This window comes from Amblyomma mixtum, chromosome 5, assembly GCF_055824585.1.
Source record: "Amblyomma mixtum isolate Tamu chromosome 5, ASM5582458v1, whole genome shotgun sequence".
Classification (NCBI taxonomy): Eukaryota; Metazoa; Arthropoda; class Arachnida; order Ixodida; family Ixodidae; genus Amblyomma; species Amblyomma mixtum.
The window spans coordinates 105,539,378-105,555,445 of record NC_143016.1 but is presented as its reverse complement, the minus strand read 5'-3'; the positions used below and the strand labels follow the sequence as shown (position 1 = coordinate 105,555,445).

General features: G+C 49.7%; 1 protein-coding gene across 1 annotated transcript; it reads right to left on the bottom strand.

Moving 5' to 3' along the window:
* Nucleotides 1-3,277: 3,277 nt before the first annotated feature.
* On the bottom strand, nt 3,278-7,326 carry LOC149343254 (endothelin-converting enzyme 1-like). Its single transcript, XM_089542340.1, has 2 exons — nt 5,018-7,326; nt 3,278-3,514 (listed from the first exon to the last, which is right to left on the bottom strand). The coding sequence occupies exons 1-2, from the start codon at nt 7,324-7,326 to the stop codon at nt 3,346-3,348; spliced, it is 2,478 nt and encodes an 825-aa protein (XP_089398466.1). The 3' UTR covers nt 3,278-3,345.
* Nucleotides 7,327-16,068: the final 8,742 nt, after the last annotated feature.

Sequence of the window (16,068 nt, the reverse complement as noted above, 5' to 3'; positions counted from 1 at the left end):
CCCTACGACCGGCTCTGCCAAGTAAAGAACTTGTTTTTTGGCTGCCGTACTTAGCTTGCCAATTTTCTGATGAGGAGCAAAACGTAGTGTGTGTACAACTCGCGCTACCAACTTGCGGTTACCTTCTTTGCTGCTTTCTCGGTTAGCCATCTTTGCCGCGCCAAATTTTGACAGCGCCTGTCATCCAGACTAGTGAGGTGGTGGCCGTTGTTATCTAGAGGCAGGTAAGTTCTCTTGCTTCGATCCGTGTCGCTCCTGCTTGCAGAAAAGGCCGAAAGGCGTCGCAGCCGCAGCTTGCCACGCAGTGGCGCATGGTATACACTCCTTTTTCTCCCGACTGTATATATTTGATACAGACTTCATTGGGTAGAGTTATTTTCTTTATTCCAGAGTAACTATCTGTTCTGCACATCTGTCTGCTCTCTCATCATTACTTGTTACAACATGGCTTAGAACCGAGCAGTACGCTAGTTTCAGTCCTTCTCTCGCGAATTTTGCTGTATTGTGCATAATGCCGCTTATTAAGGGATCGGTGTTGTTTGGGGAATACAGCTTCCGAAGTATGCAGCTACAGAAAAAGCCCAAATCACCACCTCTCATCAGTATGCTTAAGAAATAAGCGCAAAAGCTACATTACATATTTCCATACAGTATCTTATGAATTGCGAGTCTACGGCACAGCCATTATACGGCAGATATTTATGTACGACGCAGTATTCTTATAGCATGCTTCTGTTGCTGTGGAATTTCGCGCAAAGAACTTATTATATACTTGTTGAAGTATCCCAGGAAATCTAGACCTACTTGTCATACTTTCCTTTCGTGCGGGGCATAATTGTTACATATAGCTACTTGTGGAGTTTTTAATATGAAAACGAATAAGCGTGATATCGAATGGTGGGGAAAAACCGGGCCATAGTGGCAGTGGACTGAGTCTTAACGTGTTCGCTGGAAAAGTATTAAGCACACGCAACATTTCTGGAATTTGTGCTGAAACCGGAAGAGTTGTGGTTTCCACGCTCGATGCTTGTTACAAAATACTGCTATTGAAGTGCATATAGTTCCGAAAGTTGTAGCTAACGTGTTTTAGTAATGCTCGTATTCTGTAAACACAGACACTTACGATAGTAATTCTAAAGGACTCTAAGGATCTCAATTGAAAGGCGAAAAAATTCAGACAGAAAATCTTGCGCAGCTCTATGAACGTGCGCTCTTGAGATGAGAACATCATGTAAGCGTAAAAAGCTGAGTATCGCAAAAAAGGCAAAAACAAACAAACTCAAATCACGGCTACGAGTGCGCAATGCGAATGTCTGAGCGTGCACTTTGGCGTGAGTGCATGGAGAGCAAATATTTTTTTACAGAAGTCTTGAGTTTCGAGTTTTACTCAATGTATTGTATCGATGACGTCCTTGTGATCCCTGATGTGAGTTACTTAATGCAATATGTCTTGGAATGAATCACAATCCTTAACCTTATCGCCCTCATCACCTGCGAGTCAAGGATCGTGACATACTGCATCAGAGAGGAGAGCGTGCCCTGTGAAATCAATACCATGTTCGGGATTGTTGAAACATCTGGTGCCATGCACGAACGATCACAAAATTACCAAAGTCGAAATTCTGGCGACAAGACAAGGACAGTTACCAATGTGAAACTCGAATGTTTAGCGTTAGCTGTGATTTGTTATGGTGCTGCTGAAAATGTTCTATTTGAAGGCGCAATTTACTGATGATGAAGACACTACACGCACAAAGAGCTGCAGGATCCACCAAAGGGTGCGAACATCTCAAGTTGGAGGCTCGGGAACGGGACGAAGAAGAGCGGTTCTTCTTCTTCTTCTTCTTCACCTCTTTATAATGGCACATACCCACGTGGGGGGATTGGCCAAGGTGTAGTGGTATACATAAGAAAATTTTCATAGGATTAAACGTGAATTTTGAAAGAGCGGTTGGCGCTCGATCTTCGTCGTCTTCCTTACAATGTGCGCCGCTGATGGTGCCATGCATGCCGACGGCAGCGGTGCGAAACTGAGGAACATGCTAAGAGGAGCTCATGCTGTGAAGGAAAATAGCTCATGTCGAAAAAAAAATGTTTCTGTTTCAGCGTGGCTCAAAGGTAAGCACGATTCGCGTTAGAACTAAGCTCGTATGAGACAGAGAAGACCTTATTCAAATAAACCAAGGCAGAAAAAGAATCAGAGGATCCCGAGCTGTTCACTATAATATGCCTCACAGCCGCACAGTCGGAGTCTGCTGTGGTGCCTAAGAATTTTCTCTAGGAGACGCTCTAACGGCGTGAAACCTGACTTATCAAGGCATACAACGCTGTATATAAAAGAATATCGGAACAAAGCATGCATATATTATCCTCGCCACACAGAGACCACGCATCATAGTCGATGGCAGCTAATTCCAAGATCTTCGCGGAACAAGACTACCTCGAACGGAATAAGAGGAACGTAAAGCATAGCTTCAAATATTTACAGGCTCCTCGCATACGAGGCGACTACAACAGCGTATGGGACCAAACTATTAATTTATTGGTTTCCCTCCAAGTGATAGTTCACGCAAGAGCATTCGTTGAGGATCCCTTCGCGAAACTAATATATTTCACTGAGGAATGAGTCCAGACTCCAGGTTGAAATTTTTTATCAGGCGGGTGGGAGGGCCCCGCCTTAGACGCACAATGCGTAATCGACTGCAGTGTTTCGCTTTGGAGGAGCCCACACTCAACGGCACTCGTGCAAATATGATCTGCACTTCGCACTTTCCGTTCAATTATGCTTTTTACATTTAACTGCGTCCTAACTAAGCACGAGTAAATAATTTTGAGCGAAGAGTCCCACTGGTATTACAATGGGTCACAAAAGCAACAGGAGCGCCATCTTGAGCTTTTTGTAGAGCCAGTTTGTGTGTACGTCCGACTCGTCCAAGTCGCTTAACATCCGTGCTCTTCAGCAGTAGCTTTCGCCTTTTAGGCTAGCAACACTCCGCAGCCGCTGCATTTTTTTCCTTGCACATAGGCTCACGTCTGTGCCACGCCACCAAAGGGGCATTCGGCTAACGTCGCTGAATGCAGCTCTGAAGTCCTGCACAGCTTGGTCACGTCTCGAATTTCAAGCTTCGACAGGCAGCGCCTTCGCGCTTTGCAGCCTTGATCCTTACACATAGCTTTACAGCCTTGATCCGTACACATAGCTGTGACAGCAGGCACACCTGCGGCTCCGTCTTCAAGCCTTGGCCCGCAGCAATATCTAGGAAGGGGGTGATAGCCAGGGCCTTCGTGATATGCTGGGTGAATCTGTCGAGCGTCCGGCCATTAAGGATCTGTGCAACCCGGACGCTAGTTGTCCTCGACCGGATGCGTGCTTTCCATGCAGTAGTAGTAGGCGTTCCTCTTATCATCGTCGGGACACTTGAACGCGTCCACCAGTTCGCTAAGGCTCTGCAGCGCCGCGGTGACCTTGCGCAGAAGTAGCGTTTCCTTGCCGTGCTCCACCAGCGCGAAGTGCCTGGAGGAATTCAGTCGTAACGTAAGAATGCGGCGATAGAGCGTCGTACACGAAAGACTCTTCGTAAAATTTTAGGCTTAGCAACAATGCAGTGCGGTGACAGCACGGAAATACTGCGCATAAATGGCATCATCTTCGAGCATAAACAGGAGCCACGGGAGCAGTCTACAGCCACCCAATTTCTAACAGTATCACAGAAGCATAGAAAAAAAAATGGTTGTACAGCACCTTGCAACCCAGTGATATGGTAAAACAGGTTACAAATGGCGAGAACATTGGCAGCACTGGAGTATCTTTACCCTTTTGCCCGCTTCATTTCGTAATAGGGAGCTGTACAACAGTTTGCCCGAGGCTGGCGCGATACTGTTAAAAATTGGCAGGCTGTACTGTACGGTTTAACCGTCTGTAACACCGCACTGACAGTCTGAATAGAGTATACCCGACGGGAATGAGAGCATGAAGTAACAGGTGGTGATCAAATTTGTAAGAAATTAGCTCTTCCACAACTACTTCGCTCAGGAGTTTGCAAAATGGTGAGGAATTATGGGAGTTTTTTTTTATGCGCGTGCAATCGGATATAATTTTTTACCTGTGGAGACCATGTTTTGTGAACGAGTGGAGTGCGAAAAATACAGAGGGTCGCACTTTCTCTTTTGTTAGTTACGATGGTGATGACCACAAATTTAGAATAATCCGACAGAAGCGTGCTGACATAAGTGTACATGCCTCCTGTCGTGCGAACATCACGTATATACTAAATATGGAGCAGTGCATCACGCCCAAAGGTGTTATGGGGCATAAATTTAAAGGTTTTCATGTATGATAAGTTAGGGGGCCGTGGTGCGTAAGGGAATAGGCTCGTTCTGCACCTCTACCGAGGCTCGGACGCTCCACGTAGGAACAAAAGAGCCGTGCCTTTCATGTTGCTGTTCATCAGGCGCGTCTTGGTAACGGCACACAGAGCCATAAGTAATCGATGTATTCGGATAGCGGCCTGGTTTGGACCTATTTTTATCTTAGCTTATTTTATCTTCTTATTTTTATCTTCGATGCGTCGAGCGATGCTGCACTGAGTTGGAAAGTCGACAACGATGCGCTGAAACAATGCTTGTGTGGGTATTGAAACCTGAATCGGAGTAGACCTGACCTGACAATGTTCCATGCAAATGACATGCACCAGCGCATTATGCCAATGTGTTCAAAAGTAACATTTATTTTCACTGATCCACGTGGCACGAAGCATTTCTAGCACATGGTGGCATCGATGTCTAGAATTCCTGGAACCCGTGCTTTGGAACTCGCGAATAATAATAACCTAGTAGCGCTATTTGGTTGAACTAGGAGAAAGAGAGCTTAAATTCGATTGCTCTTTGAAGCAGCAAAATTAAAATAAACCACAGCCAGACGCAATGTTTTAGGCCGGTATCACTAAGGATGGATATTAGCACGGAACCTAAGCAAACGAGACAGTTTCGCGAGAGCGTCGTTACGTGATGTCCGTACCTGTCTCTGATGATTGTGCAGAGTGTGCGCACGGCAGTCAGCATGAACAGCTGGTCCGGGTTGGCTTCGGCGCCGACGCCAGGCACAACGTCGTCGTCGTCGGCACCCAGAGCGTAGTGGTAGGCGTTGTACGCGGCCCGCACCGTCATCATGGTGAAGGTGACCACCTCGTGCTCCTGGTTCTCATCCAGGCTGCCACTCGACTCCTCCGTCTTGCGGTAGACCCGGTTGTTGATGCATCGTGTTCGCTTCCGCCATCTGGCCTCGGTGTCGTCGAAGAAAAAGCGGAAGAACTCTCTAACCATGTCGTGCAATATGAGCACGCCCAGACCCCCGTAGTTGATGGCCAGCGGCACGTTGGGGTCAAAGTAAGGCGGCTGCAGAATGCCCGCTGGCAGCAGTAGAGAGTTTTCGTTCACGTCGAACACTAGCGCCTGTCTCATGTTGTAGTGATGCAGCTTCAGGTCGACCACGCGCGAAGGGAAGATGAACGTGTGGAGTGGCCGCACGTTGACACCCGCTAGAGACACGTCGTCTTCTGTGGCGTTCTTTTCGCCCGTGCCTTCGGATGACCTGCCTTTCCGCTTCAGCTGGTTGGTGCCCTGCAGGGAAAGAGGCAGGAAGCGAAGCGCGGCGGTGTGCCGAATACCCCTGTCGAATAGGACAAAAAAAGGGTCGTTCGACGGATCTAACGTGAAGTTCGCATAGTACATGTCAAGGACCTTGTCATCGGCGACCCACTTCGGGACGCCTATCATGGTCTTCAGCTTTCCCAGGTAAGTGGAGGCATTAACTTTGGCCTCTGGGTCTAACCACACTGCCTGGGAGATTATGTACTTGAAGCTGAAGATCACCTTCGTCACGAGGTCTTGAACGGCGAAGAACGTCTTCAGGCGGGTCATTGCTTCAACATACACTCGGCCCATACCAATGGGCATGATCTCGTTGGTGGTTAGCAGGCACCTCTTCCAGTCGTCATTAACGGTCTCGTTCAGTTTGCTCTGCCGGAACGCGCTGATGTTGTTCCTGATGGCCTTGAGGGCTTGCGGCCCATAGAAGCGCAGGACTCTCCAGCCGATGTAATTTACCGCGCGCTTTTCCTTAGGGGCGTTGACGAGGCTTGCCACGTATCTGAGGTAGTCATATGATCTGATCAACACGGGAGTTTTTTCGTTCAAGACTATGCCAGAGTTTTCCCCAACAACTTCTCTGAGGAACTCTAGCCAATGGAAACTTCTCATCTTCGACTCTAGATGAGCTATCGTGAATTTCCTCAGCTTTCGCCTGTGGCAGTACTTCCTCGCTGCAAACGCGTTGTTAATTTCAAAAGCGACTACATTTTTCGCTACATTAATCGGAACGTCGCGCCCCTGGTAAAGTTTCATGACGTTCATAACTAATGCGGCATAGTCGTTCTTATCTGCGTCGTTGCGCGTCAAGAGCCAGTGCCTGGGCATCACGAAGGTGGGACAGTCGAGTGCGAGCGTAATGTCGTTGGACGGTTCATCGGCGGCGTTGCTGCTGGCGCGCGTAATCTGTAAAAGCCTCGCGGTACCGACGTGTAGCAGAGCAGCCTCGCCGGTGTAACGGAGAAACCTTGCGAGCACCTTACGAAACGGCTCGAAAGGTGTGTTCGCGAATGGCCAGCTTTGCAAGTGGTAAACGTTGTTCATGGTGTCTGCCAAAAGCTCGCGCCTGTCCGCCTTGCCTTCGTACAGGCATCTACGATAGACGATGGATACCTTGTGTTGCGTGCGGAGCGGCAGCGAGATGGGCATGGTCTCCAGGTGGCGCTTGATATCCCTGTACATGTCCTCCACGTAGAGACGGGCCGAGCCAAGCATTACCTTTTCGTAGATCTCCGTGTCGGCCTTGAGCCAGCGGCCGCACACGTGCTCCAGGACATTGGAGCAGGGCTGCACGTCGGAGTTGACGCCGTAGTTGATGGCGTGCCCGATGGCGCCGCATCGAGGCTTGATGCACATGTGCAGTTCTCGGATGGAGCGGATCAGCGGCGGGGTCGTCTCCGCTGGCGTGGTGATCTCTGGCGGTCGCTGGGTCACGAACAGATGCTTGGTGATGTTGGACCAGATAATGAGGAACACGAAGGCGAAGATGTTTCCCAGGAGCAGCAGGCACGGGATTGACTTGAGGTCTCGCGCGACCCGCTTGAAGTACTCGTCGCTGAAGGAACGCTTGCGGGTCAAGTCGACGTCCGAGTCACCGTAACGGTCGATGGATTTGCAGCGCGAGGTGACCTTCTGGCGGGGCACGGTGCCCATGACGGGAGCATCCTCGTTGTCTTCCATCTTGGGACCAGCGCCGTGGTGGCGTCTGCCGTCACTCGCAAGTCGCGCGAAGAGGTGCCAGTAGCCTCAGAGTCCTGCTCACGGCGACTCCGGCTGGCTCTGGGCGCCTGCGCCGCCTCGTCCAGGGATGGCCTGGCGGCTGCGGTCCGCCGCTGCGAGGCCCTGGCGCGAGGCCCACGGCGCTCGCGAAGCGTTACTCGGTATTTCTTCTTTGTTCCCACGAGCGCAGGCAGCTGGTGCGAACGATCACACGCCTTGGATTGGATTGGTGAAACGTTTATTTGAGCTTGCAGTAAAACGCGCGCTTGCGCTCGCGCTCCGGACGGGGCCTACGTCGTCTTCTGGGCGCCGGCCGCGTGGCCTCGGTCCCCGCTTCCACTGCGCAAATAAACACAACTCTGTTTTCATAGAGTCTACATTAAAACACCAGCAAGAACTGAGCCACCGGAGCCGCAAAAAGTGCTGTTGCTTTGCATGTTGCTGGCAGACATAACGCTGTAAAGCTTTGAGAGAAGCCAACAGCCACAGAAACCAAGGGGCACAGGGGATTTTTTAAAATTATTTATTTTGTGGTGTTGATCAATTTATAATATTACTAAATGTGTTATCCCTTAGAGCTAATTAAATATAAAATCAGAAGAAAAAACAACCACATGCCGCCGGTGGGATCCGAACCCACGACCTCCGAATTACGCGTCCGGTGCTCTACCGCTGAGCTACGGCGACGGCTGTCAAACCTTCTGCTTTTGGGGGTATTTATGTTTACAAATAACCTAACCTTGGGGAGTGTTCACTAGCGCCACCCACGTTCTTAAGCGGCGGACGTAGCACGTCCTGATTTACCGCTGATGTGACGTAGAACGTCATCGAACGGCGAGGGTGGAAGCTGTGTGAGAACCCTCTTATGCTTCCTAAGGCATCAAGGCTGCCAGTGCCGAGGCCCTCGCTAAGCAATTAAGCAAACAAGGGAAGGGAAATGAGGGGCTCGTTATAAATATGAGAGAAGCCAACAGCCACAGAAACCAAGGGGCACAGGGGATTTTTTTAAATTATTTATTTTGTGGTGTTGATCAATTTATAATATTACTAAATGTGTTATCCCTTAGAGCTAATTAAATATAAAATCAGAAGAAAAAACAACCACATGCCGCCGGTGGGATCCGAACCCACGACCTCCGAATTACGCGTCCGGTGCTCTACCGCGTCCGAATTACGCGTCCGGTGCTCTAAAGCTTTGTAATGCTTATTTGTTCACGCTCAAATCCACCGACACGCGGCTTTATCCGATTCTTTCTGACGCGAGACACAATCACATTTATCTGGAATGCTTGTAGCCCTATTTTTGTGTACAACGCCGTAAGGTCAACGCGAACTTTTTTCTCTGGTGAGGCTTCCGTGCTTTCGCATTAAATGCAGGAAGGTTAGCGAGGTGCTTCCGGTTCACTTCTAGAAGAGAAAAGGAGGGAAGAACACATAATTGGAATCTGCGCGCGTAAAGCATTGAGAAGTGAAAGACGAGAGAAATGCACGCTTTGTATCCCGTTCCCTGATTGATTGGAATAGGTAAGTAGGATTTAGTTATGCCAAAGTCGCCATTGTAGATAGTGGTTGAACGAGGTAGCAATGGCGGTGACCAGGACCGTGATATTCGGTTTGGTTTGTTTTATGGGGTTTAACGTCCCAAAGCGACTCAGGCTATGAGAGACGCCGTAGTGGAGGGCTCCGGACGTGATATTCGACAGAAATTATTGGATACTCTGCGATTCAACGCACCTATAACAAGCGGTGCATTGCTGCATCTATAACATTCTTTTATATCGAGCAGCACGCTACATTTCAGGAGCAGGGAGCGAACATACTCGTTAAAATGCCATCAGCTGTCACAGTACCCAACCGGTACTAGCAGCACGGTTTGGCTACTGCGTTGGGACGTTCCTCACGGGCGTGACAGGGATTATGATCTTAGTAGTCTTTCCGACTTGCGGCTTGATATGGTTTAAAACTCGTCTTCGGATGGGTTATCGAAGCTAAGTGTCCTTGCTTCACCCTCATTGACAGGTTCCCATGCTTTCTAGCATTGGCTCCCGTCGGTATATCTGGGTTTGGCTGGACCGCCGAGTTTTCTACATCAATCAGTTCAAAAAAAGAGTTCCTCCGGAGGCTTGGCGGAATTTACGTCGAAAGTTCTGAACAAAAGAAAGGGTTCCTAACCTGCCTGCAAAAAAATACGGTATCATACGGGCAAGCATTGGCAGAAAATTTTTTTTTGTTGGCAGCTACAACCTTAATTCTCTCGGTATTCTTAACGGATTCGTTAACAGAGGCAGCATGCATGGCAAGTTCTCGCTCCTGTAAGTGCCACTTATAGGAATATCAGTTTCAACACGTTTTCTTTTTTTTAATTGAATGAATTATGGTCAGGGGTAGCAGCTTTTCCTGAAGCGCTTAGCCGTGCTTTATAAGAGAGGCTTGCGCTGCGCTGGTATAAATCTCGTCATTTATGCAGCGACAACCTTGCATCAGCGCGGTAGAGAGAAGCAGCTCACGAAACATCGTCCTAACCAAACGTACTGTGTTTCTCAGGAAGAATAGATTTTATAGGAATGCCTGAGAGGAATTCCGGTAAAATCAGAACACCCCCAGAAATTTTCTGAGAGCTGCAACCCCCCCGATTCTCTGCTCCTTATTCTAGAAAAGAATGATGTACGTTTTCGCGGCTTTATCATAGGAAGCGGAAGTTATTGCAGTAAAGAGTTATTCACCATCGCACGACATATGGCAGTGGTTTTAATTGTAGACACAGTTCACCCCATTAAACATATCATTTCACGTCAGCCTACTTTTTTACCCTTTGCATTGTCCTCAAATGATCATAATCTGTCGCAAAAAAAGTCAGTCCATTTGGGTAATTGGGCCAAATGCGGATATGTACGCTGGCATAATTTGTTTCGGTGCCGCGTTGCTCTGCCATTTAAGGTGGTTATTGGTGTTTGAGTTCGTTCCTAAAAAATTGAAAGGAGGACATGGCAATACCTGCCATAGCATCTGCCTTGTGCCACTGCGCCACTGCTAGCCTACCCATCGGCAACACTTTGGCAAGTAAGCCACCCGGTAGGCAGGTGAGTAGTGGTGCAGTGGCACAAGGCAGGTGCTATGACAGGTGTTGCCGCTGTTGGTACTTGGATTGCCTGGGTTGGGTTGCGACCTAGGTTGCTCTTCCCGAGCAGCCTCTCACGATTAAGTGGGCTGCAGCCTGACACGGTGGGCAGGTGACCTACCACACGGTTGGTAGGAGAGCAGCCTGCCACAAAACCGGCTTTAGACAGACAGACAGACAGAGAGAGAGAGAGAGAGAGACAGACAGACAGACAGACAGACAGACAGACAGACAGACAGACAGACAGACGGACGGACGGACGGACGGACAGACAGACAGACAGACAGACAGACAGACAGACGGACGGACGGACGGACGGACGGACAGACAGACAGACAGACAGACAGACAGACAGACAGACGGACGGACGGACGGACGGACGGACGGACGGACGGACCGACAGACAGACAGACAGACAGACAGACAGACAGACAGACAGACAGACAGACAGACAGACAGACAGACGGACGGACGGACGGACGGACGGACGGACGGACAGACAGACAGACAGACAGACAGACAGACAGACAGACAGACAGACAGACAGACAGACAGACAGACAGACAGACAGACAGACAGACAGACGGACGGACGGACGGACGGACGGACGGACGGACGGACGGACGGACGGACAGACAGACAGACAGACAGACAGACAGACAGACAGACAGACAGACAGACAGACAGACAGACAGACAGACAGACAGACAGACAGACAGACAGACAGACAGACAGACAGACGGACGGACGGACGGACGGACGGACGGACGGACGGACGGACGGACGGACGGACGGACGGACGGACGGACAGACGGACGGACGGACGGACGGACGTATTAGAAAGGGCGAGGAAAAGAAACAAGAAAAGTGCCCTGCCCGCAACGCCGGTTGGCACAGACAAACAGACAGACAAACCAACAAACACACAACGCCCAATGTGGGGAGTGGTCACTATAATAATAAAAAAATGCTTTTTTTAAGCACCTGTGCGGCTTTGCGCAGGTTAAGATGGTGTAGAAGTTCTAACCAATGACATTCCTTTACAGGTCCAAACTTTGTTGTACAGCAGACACTTTTTGTGTTGTGTATTATGGGAAAATACTGTAAGTAGCCTCGATTTTTCGTGCGAGTGTCTTTTTTTTTGTGAGAAAATGAACGTTCTTTACGAATAAAGTCCTCAGAGTCCTGTGCGCACTTGTATTTTTGTGCACTATCGGGGACAAAAGTGGTATACTCCACGCAACGGGAGCCCGAGCAACGGAAAGCTGCAGCATTTTAGCCAGCTAAAGCACGAAATATTAAAACGAGCCAAGCGACATGCCTGCTGATAATAAAGGTCAAGCGTTGGCTGTCTCAATCCCAGATGCCGCCTGTAGATGGCGTTGCAACGCAGTTTTCCGTTTCTCGGGCTCCCACCGCGTGGAGTGAAGTGAACGCAACAACTAACCTTCCAGCTTTATTAGGGCCGAAAAATACTAAGATATTGTTTGGCCGCAGGCTCTCTTTCACGGTATTTTTTTTACCGACAGCATAAATACCGCGTAAAAATATTTCTGCATACGCGACTGCCTTGAAGCACTTTTAGTGCACGCTGTTGTGGCTGTCCGCTGATCGGGCCCGTGTGGTAGGCACCATGCGCGCTGCAGGAAAACAAATTGGACCTGTCCGATCTTTTTAAACAACTGGACTGGACGAGAAAAAGACTGGTGGGAACACCCAAGCTCGGCCTTAAGCGTATAACACGATAGAGCTGATGGGTAAATGACCATATATGGGAAATCGGTAATTCTCGACTTTACATTTAAAGATCGCTAGGAGTCCTAATACCACTCCTGGCGCATAGGTGCAGTGTTTAAGCGATGCGCCGCTGCCCTGCGATGGTAAGTGCTGCCATCGGTGGGGATTTTGAGAACCAGGTTGTCCTTTCCGAGCAACAACTCGCGAGCAATCCTTAATTTAACTGCCATCTGCCACAGTGGTCAATATGTTCACAATCCGGTGGACAGATTGGGATCACGCCAGAAGGTCACGTAATCTAGGTGGCCCACTTAGGTTGCAGGAGCAGCCAGTTGCCTCGGCCGTTCCGGCTGCGAGGCTTCAAACGGTCGATGCCGACACCGAAAATTTTTTTCCGACATGAGAATACTAAGGCTCTCGCGTTGAAAAGGCGATGCAATAATTAGCTACACCTCATAGGTTGGCTTTGCGACGTTATTCTGCGGGAACCATATCGCATGTGCGGCAAATAGATCGCCCCACATAGCCGCAACTTTGGACACATGGCAGCTATCGCATAGCTTACTTCTTGGCCTCTCTCACGTAGAAATCCGCGCGCACAAGCATGACCGTCAAATCACATGGGCGCCAATGGACCAGCCGGGAAGGGGGACCCGACCCTGCTGCCAGCAGGCGCAGCTAGGATGATTTCAGTGGTGCACTCTACTAACCTCCTTAATGAACTAAAGCTAACAACATCGCCTCCCTCCTCCTCCTATGCCAGCGCTGCTTCTCTCGGCTCCTTCAGGGCGCCGACGGTGGCGGCACCTAGACCGGGGACAGCTAGCAGACGCTCCCAGCGCTGGCCCGTTGGCGCGCAATTGGCGGGCAGAATCAGTTGTACTTCAGGCGCGTCATGTGTCCACTGTCACTGCCTCGGGATGCTTCACTGTAGGAACTTCTTTAGTATGGAGTTGATAATCTGAGGAATCTAACTGCAACAAAAAAATACGTCCAGTAATGCGCACAACATCAAGCCTATATCTGCACAGCGCGCAGCGTAAACGGCTGGGCTCAAACGGCACGGCACGGAACTTTCGAGTTGAACACGGTGAAAGAGTCCGACAACAACAAAAGCCAAAAGCCACGTAGTGCGCGCAACATCAGTTCTACTCCTGTGAGCCCAGCAAAGCCAGCATCATGAATGGCGGGGCTAAGACAACAAGAAGCACAGTTTTCGTTGCTCGCGAGTCCATCTACCTGCAACCATGCCAAACAGAATTTACTGCGAAGAAAGAATGCACTCGCTCGCGCTTCACAGCAAATACTCCGAAAAAACGCGACTGAGAACTGAAGAACGGCCGCTCACCTCACAAAGACGCGGGTCCAGCGCATTATCAAAGTTTCCCTGGCCGATTCTGTGCAGCCATACCTTTAGGCGAGCCGCGCTGCTTTTTCCAGACGGAATGATGAAAAACATTTTTTCATTGCCTCCTTGTTTGTTGCACCCGTAAGCGCAACAGAACTCGGCATCGCTGCGACGCATAGACATCCTCAGATCTGGAAAAACGCTTCCCATCAAAACTCTGCCGTGCAAAAAGAAAACGAATCGCGATTTTTTATTCCTGGGAATGGCACCAGCGTCTGCTGCGAAACAAAAAAGTGCACGCTAACACGTGTCCACAGCGCCTCGGCCGCCAATGGGGGGCTGGATTATCTGGCGGCGCGCTAGGAGAGGAGAGAAGCCGCAAAGATCCAAGCTTTTCGTTACTTTCGCTTATTGAGGGGTTTTAGCCTCTAATGGTCATGTACGGTGCGTATGCCTTAACACTGTACACGCCTAACACCCTCGGCAAGGGGATCACGGTAGTGGATTTGGTGCGGCTGTTTATTGGGCATTATTCTATCATGGAGGCTTTAGTCGCAGCAGAACCACGCCTGCGATTACTGTTTCATATAAAACGTTCGATCAGGTAAGAAAGAACAAATATTAGCTGCTAGACTAAATAACACATGCTGAGTTCTAATCGGATCCTAACTTGATTTTATTCAGGCATTAGTAATTAACTTCTTTCGACCTTTTTTTTTATTCTAGAAGCTCTAGAAAGCAAACCAGACTGCACATTTTTGACGAAGTTCACAAAAGAGAGCCGCCGCGGTGGCTCATCGGTTATGGTGCTCGGCTGCTGACCCAAAAGACGCGGGTTCGATCCCGGCCGCGGCGGCTAGAATTTCTTTGGAGGAGAAATTCTAGAGGCCCGTGTATTGTGCGATGTCAGTGCACGTTAAAGAACCCCAGGTGGTCGAAATTTCCGGAGCCCTCCACTACGGCGTCTCTCATAGCCTCAGTCGCTTTGGGACGTTAAACCCCATAAACCAAACCAAACCAAACCAAACCGAAGTTCACAAAAGAAGAAGCTAACTAGTCTCTACAAATACATGCTAATCAAGGTAGTAGATTAAGTAGGTTTTAGTGCACTGAGTTAGGAGAGAGACCCAAACAATGGTATTTTATTTGTAAGACGAGCTTCGTCCCCGAAGTCGGTAACATTCTCGTCACCTCAACTTCACTAGAAATACAATGCACTAATGTGGACATATTTAGTCAAATTTGAGCTGAGACATGGGCTCTCCATTGCGAGGTAAATATTTCCCCAAAATGCACCAAAGGGTACATACTAAGCGGTCAACATATCCTGCTTGAAACGGGCGAATAGCTGTAGATGACTTAGCCTTTAACGGCACTTGAAAGAACAAAGTGTCTTGAAATACAAAAGCTACGTCTTTATCGCTCACAACGCCGAAAAACACACGTGCATGGGTGAACGGCCGCTGATGACGAGTGGAATAGTGAGGCGGGCAGAGCTCAGGTGAAGTCTGAAGCCACTTTCCAGTTGAAGAGCATGTTAGACCACTGAAGGTGCCGGAAGACCTGCCGCAGGTTGTCGATGCTCACGTAGTACTCGAGCGTCTGGATGTCCACCCTCTCGAGAACGCTGAAGACGACGGAGGCCACCCAGCGGAACATGATATCCGGCCACCACTTCAGCTCCCGCTGGGCCACCGAGTTGAGCACGTAGCTGCCCACCGTGGCGAAGTAGTCGTCCAGGTGCACCTTGACCATGTTGTAGCAGAGGATGGCGTGCTCTAGGTCAGCCGCGTGGGCCGGGGCATGCTCGCTTATGTGTTCGCGGATCACCAGCAGCATCATGTTGCCCTGATGGTGCAGCGCGTTCAGGCGCTCCTGAAGACCGCGAGGACACTCCTGGCGCTCGTCGTCGCTGAACTCCGTCGCGTCGCGACTCTCCGTGGCTGCAGATGCACTGGTGCCCGGACGCGGCTTCCGTGAACAGGTATGCCCGGATCCGGGGTCGGAGCTCACCTCGTCCATTCTACTTCTTTTGTCCAGGTGTTTCTCACTGTTCGTGCCGCGGCCTTCAGAAGTGGAATCGGCCAGGCAGTGAATGAGACGCAGCGTCACCGTGTGGATGGCTGTTGCGAAGGCTTAAGAAGACACTGCGCTCCTTCACCGGCTGGCGCCTCTTCTTCTTCTTCAATCTTGCTCTGTAGTACATGGTCTGTTCTGAAAGTAGTAGGACTCATTTTTTTAAACAAAATTTATTCAAGAGAATAGTACAAACGATTACAATTTTTCAAGGTAGCACCCTTCCGCACCTACTCACTGCTGCTAATGAGTTTTACAATTTTCGTACACCTCCAGGGACGCCTGGACCGGAATGCTGTTTAGCTCCCTCGTCACGGCCTGTTGAACCACCTCTACCTATCTGTGATGTTTCCCCTCGAGCGTCGATTTTATTCTCGGGAATAGAAAAAAGTCTGGCAGGGCCAAGTCGAGGCTGTAGGGGGGC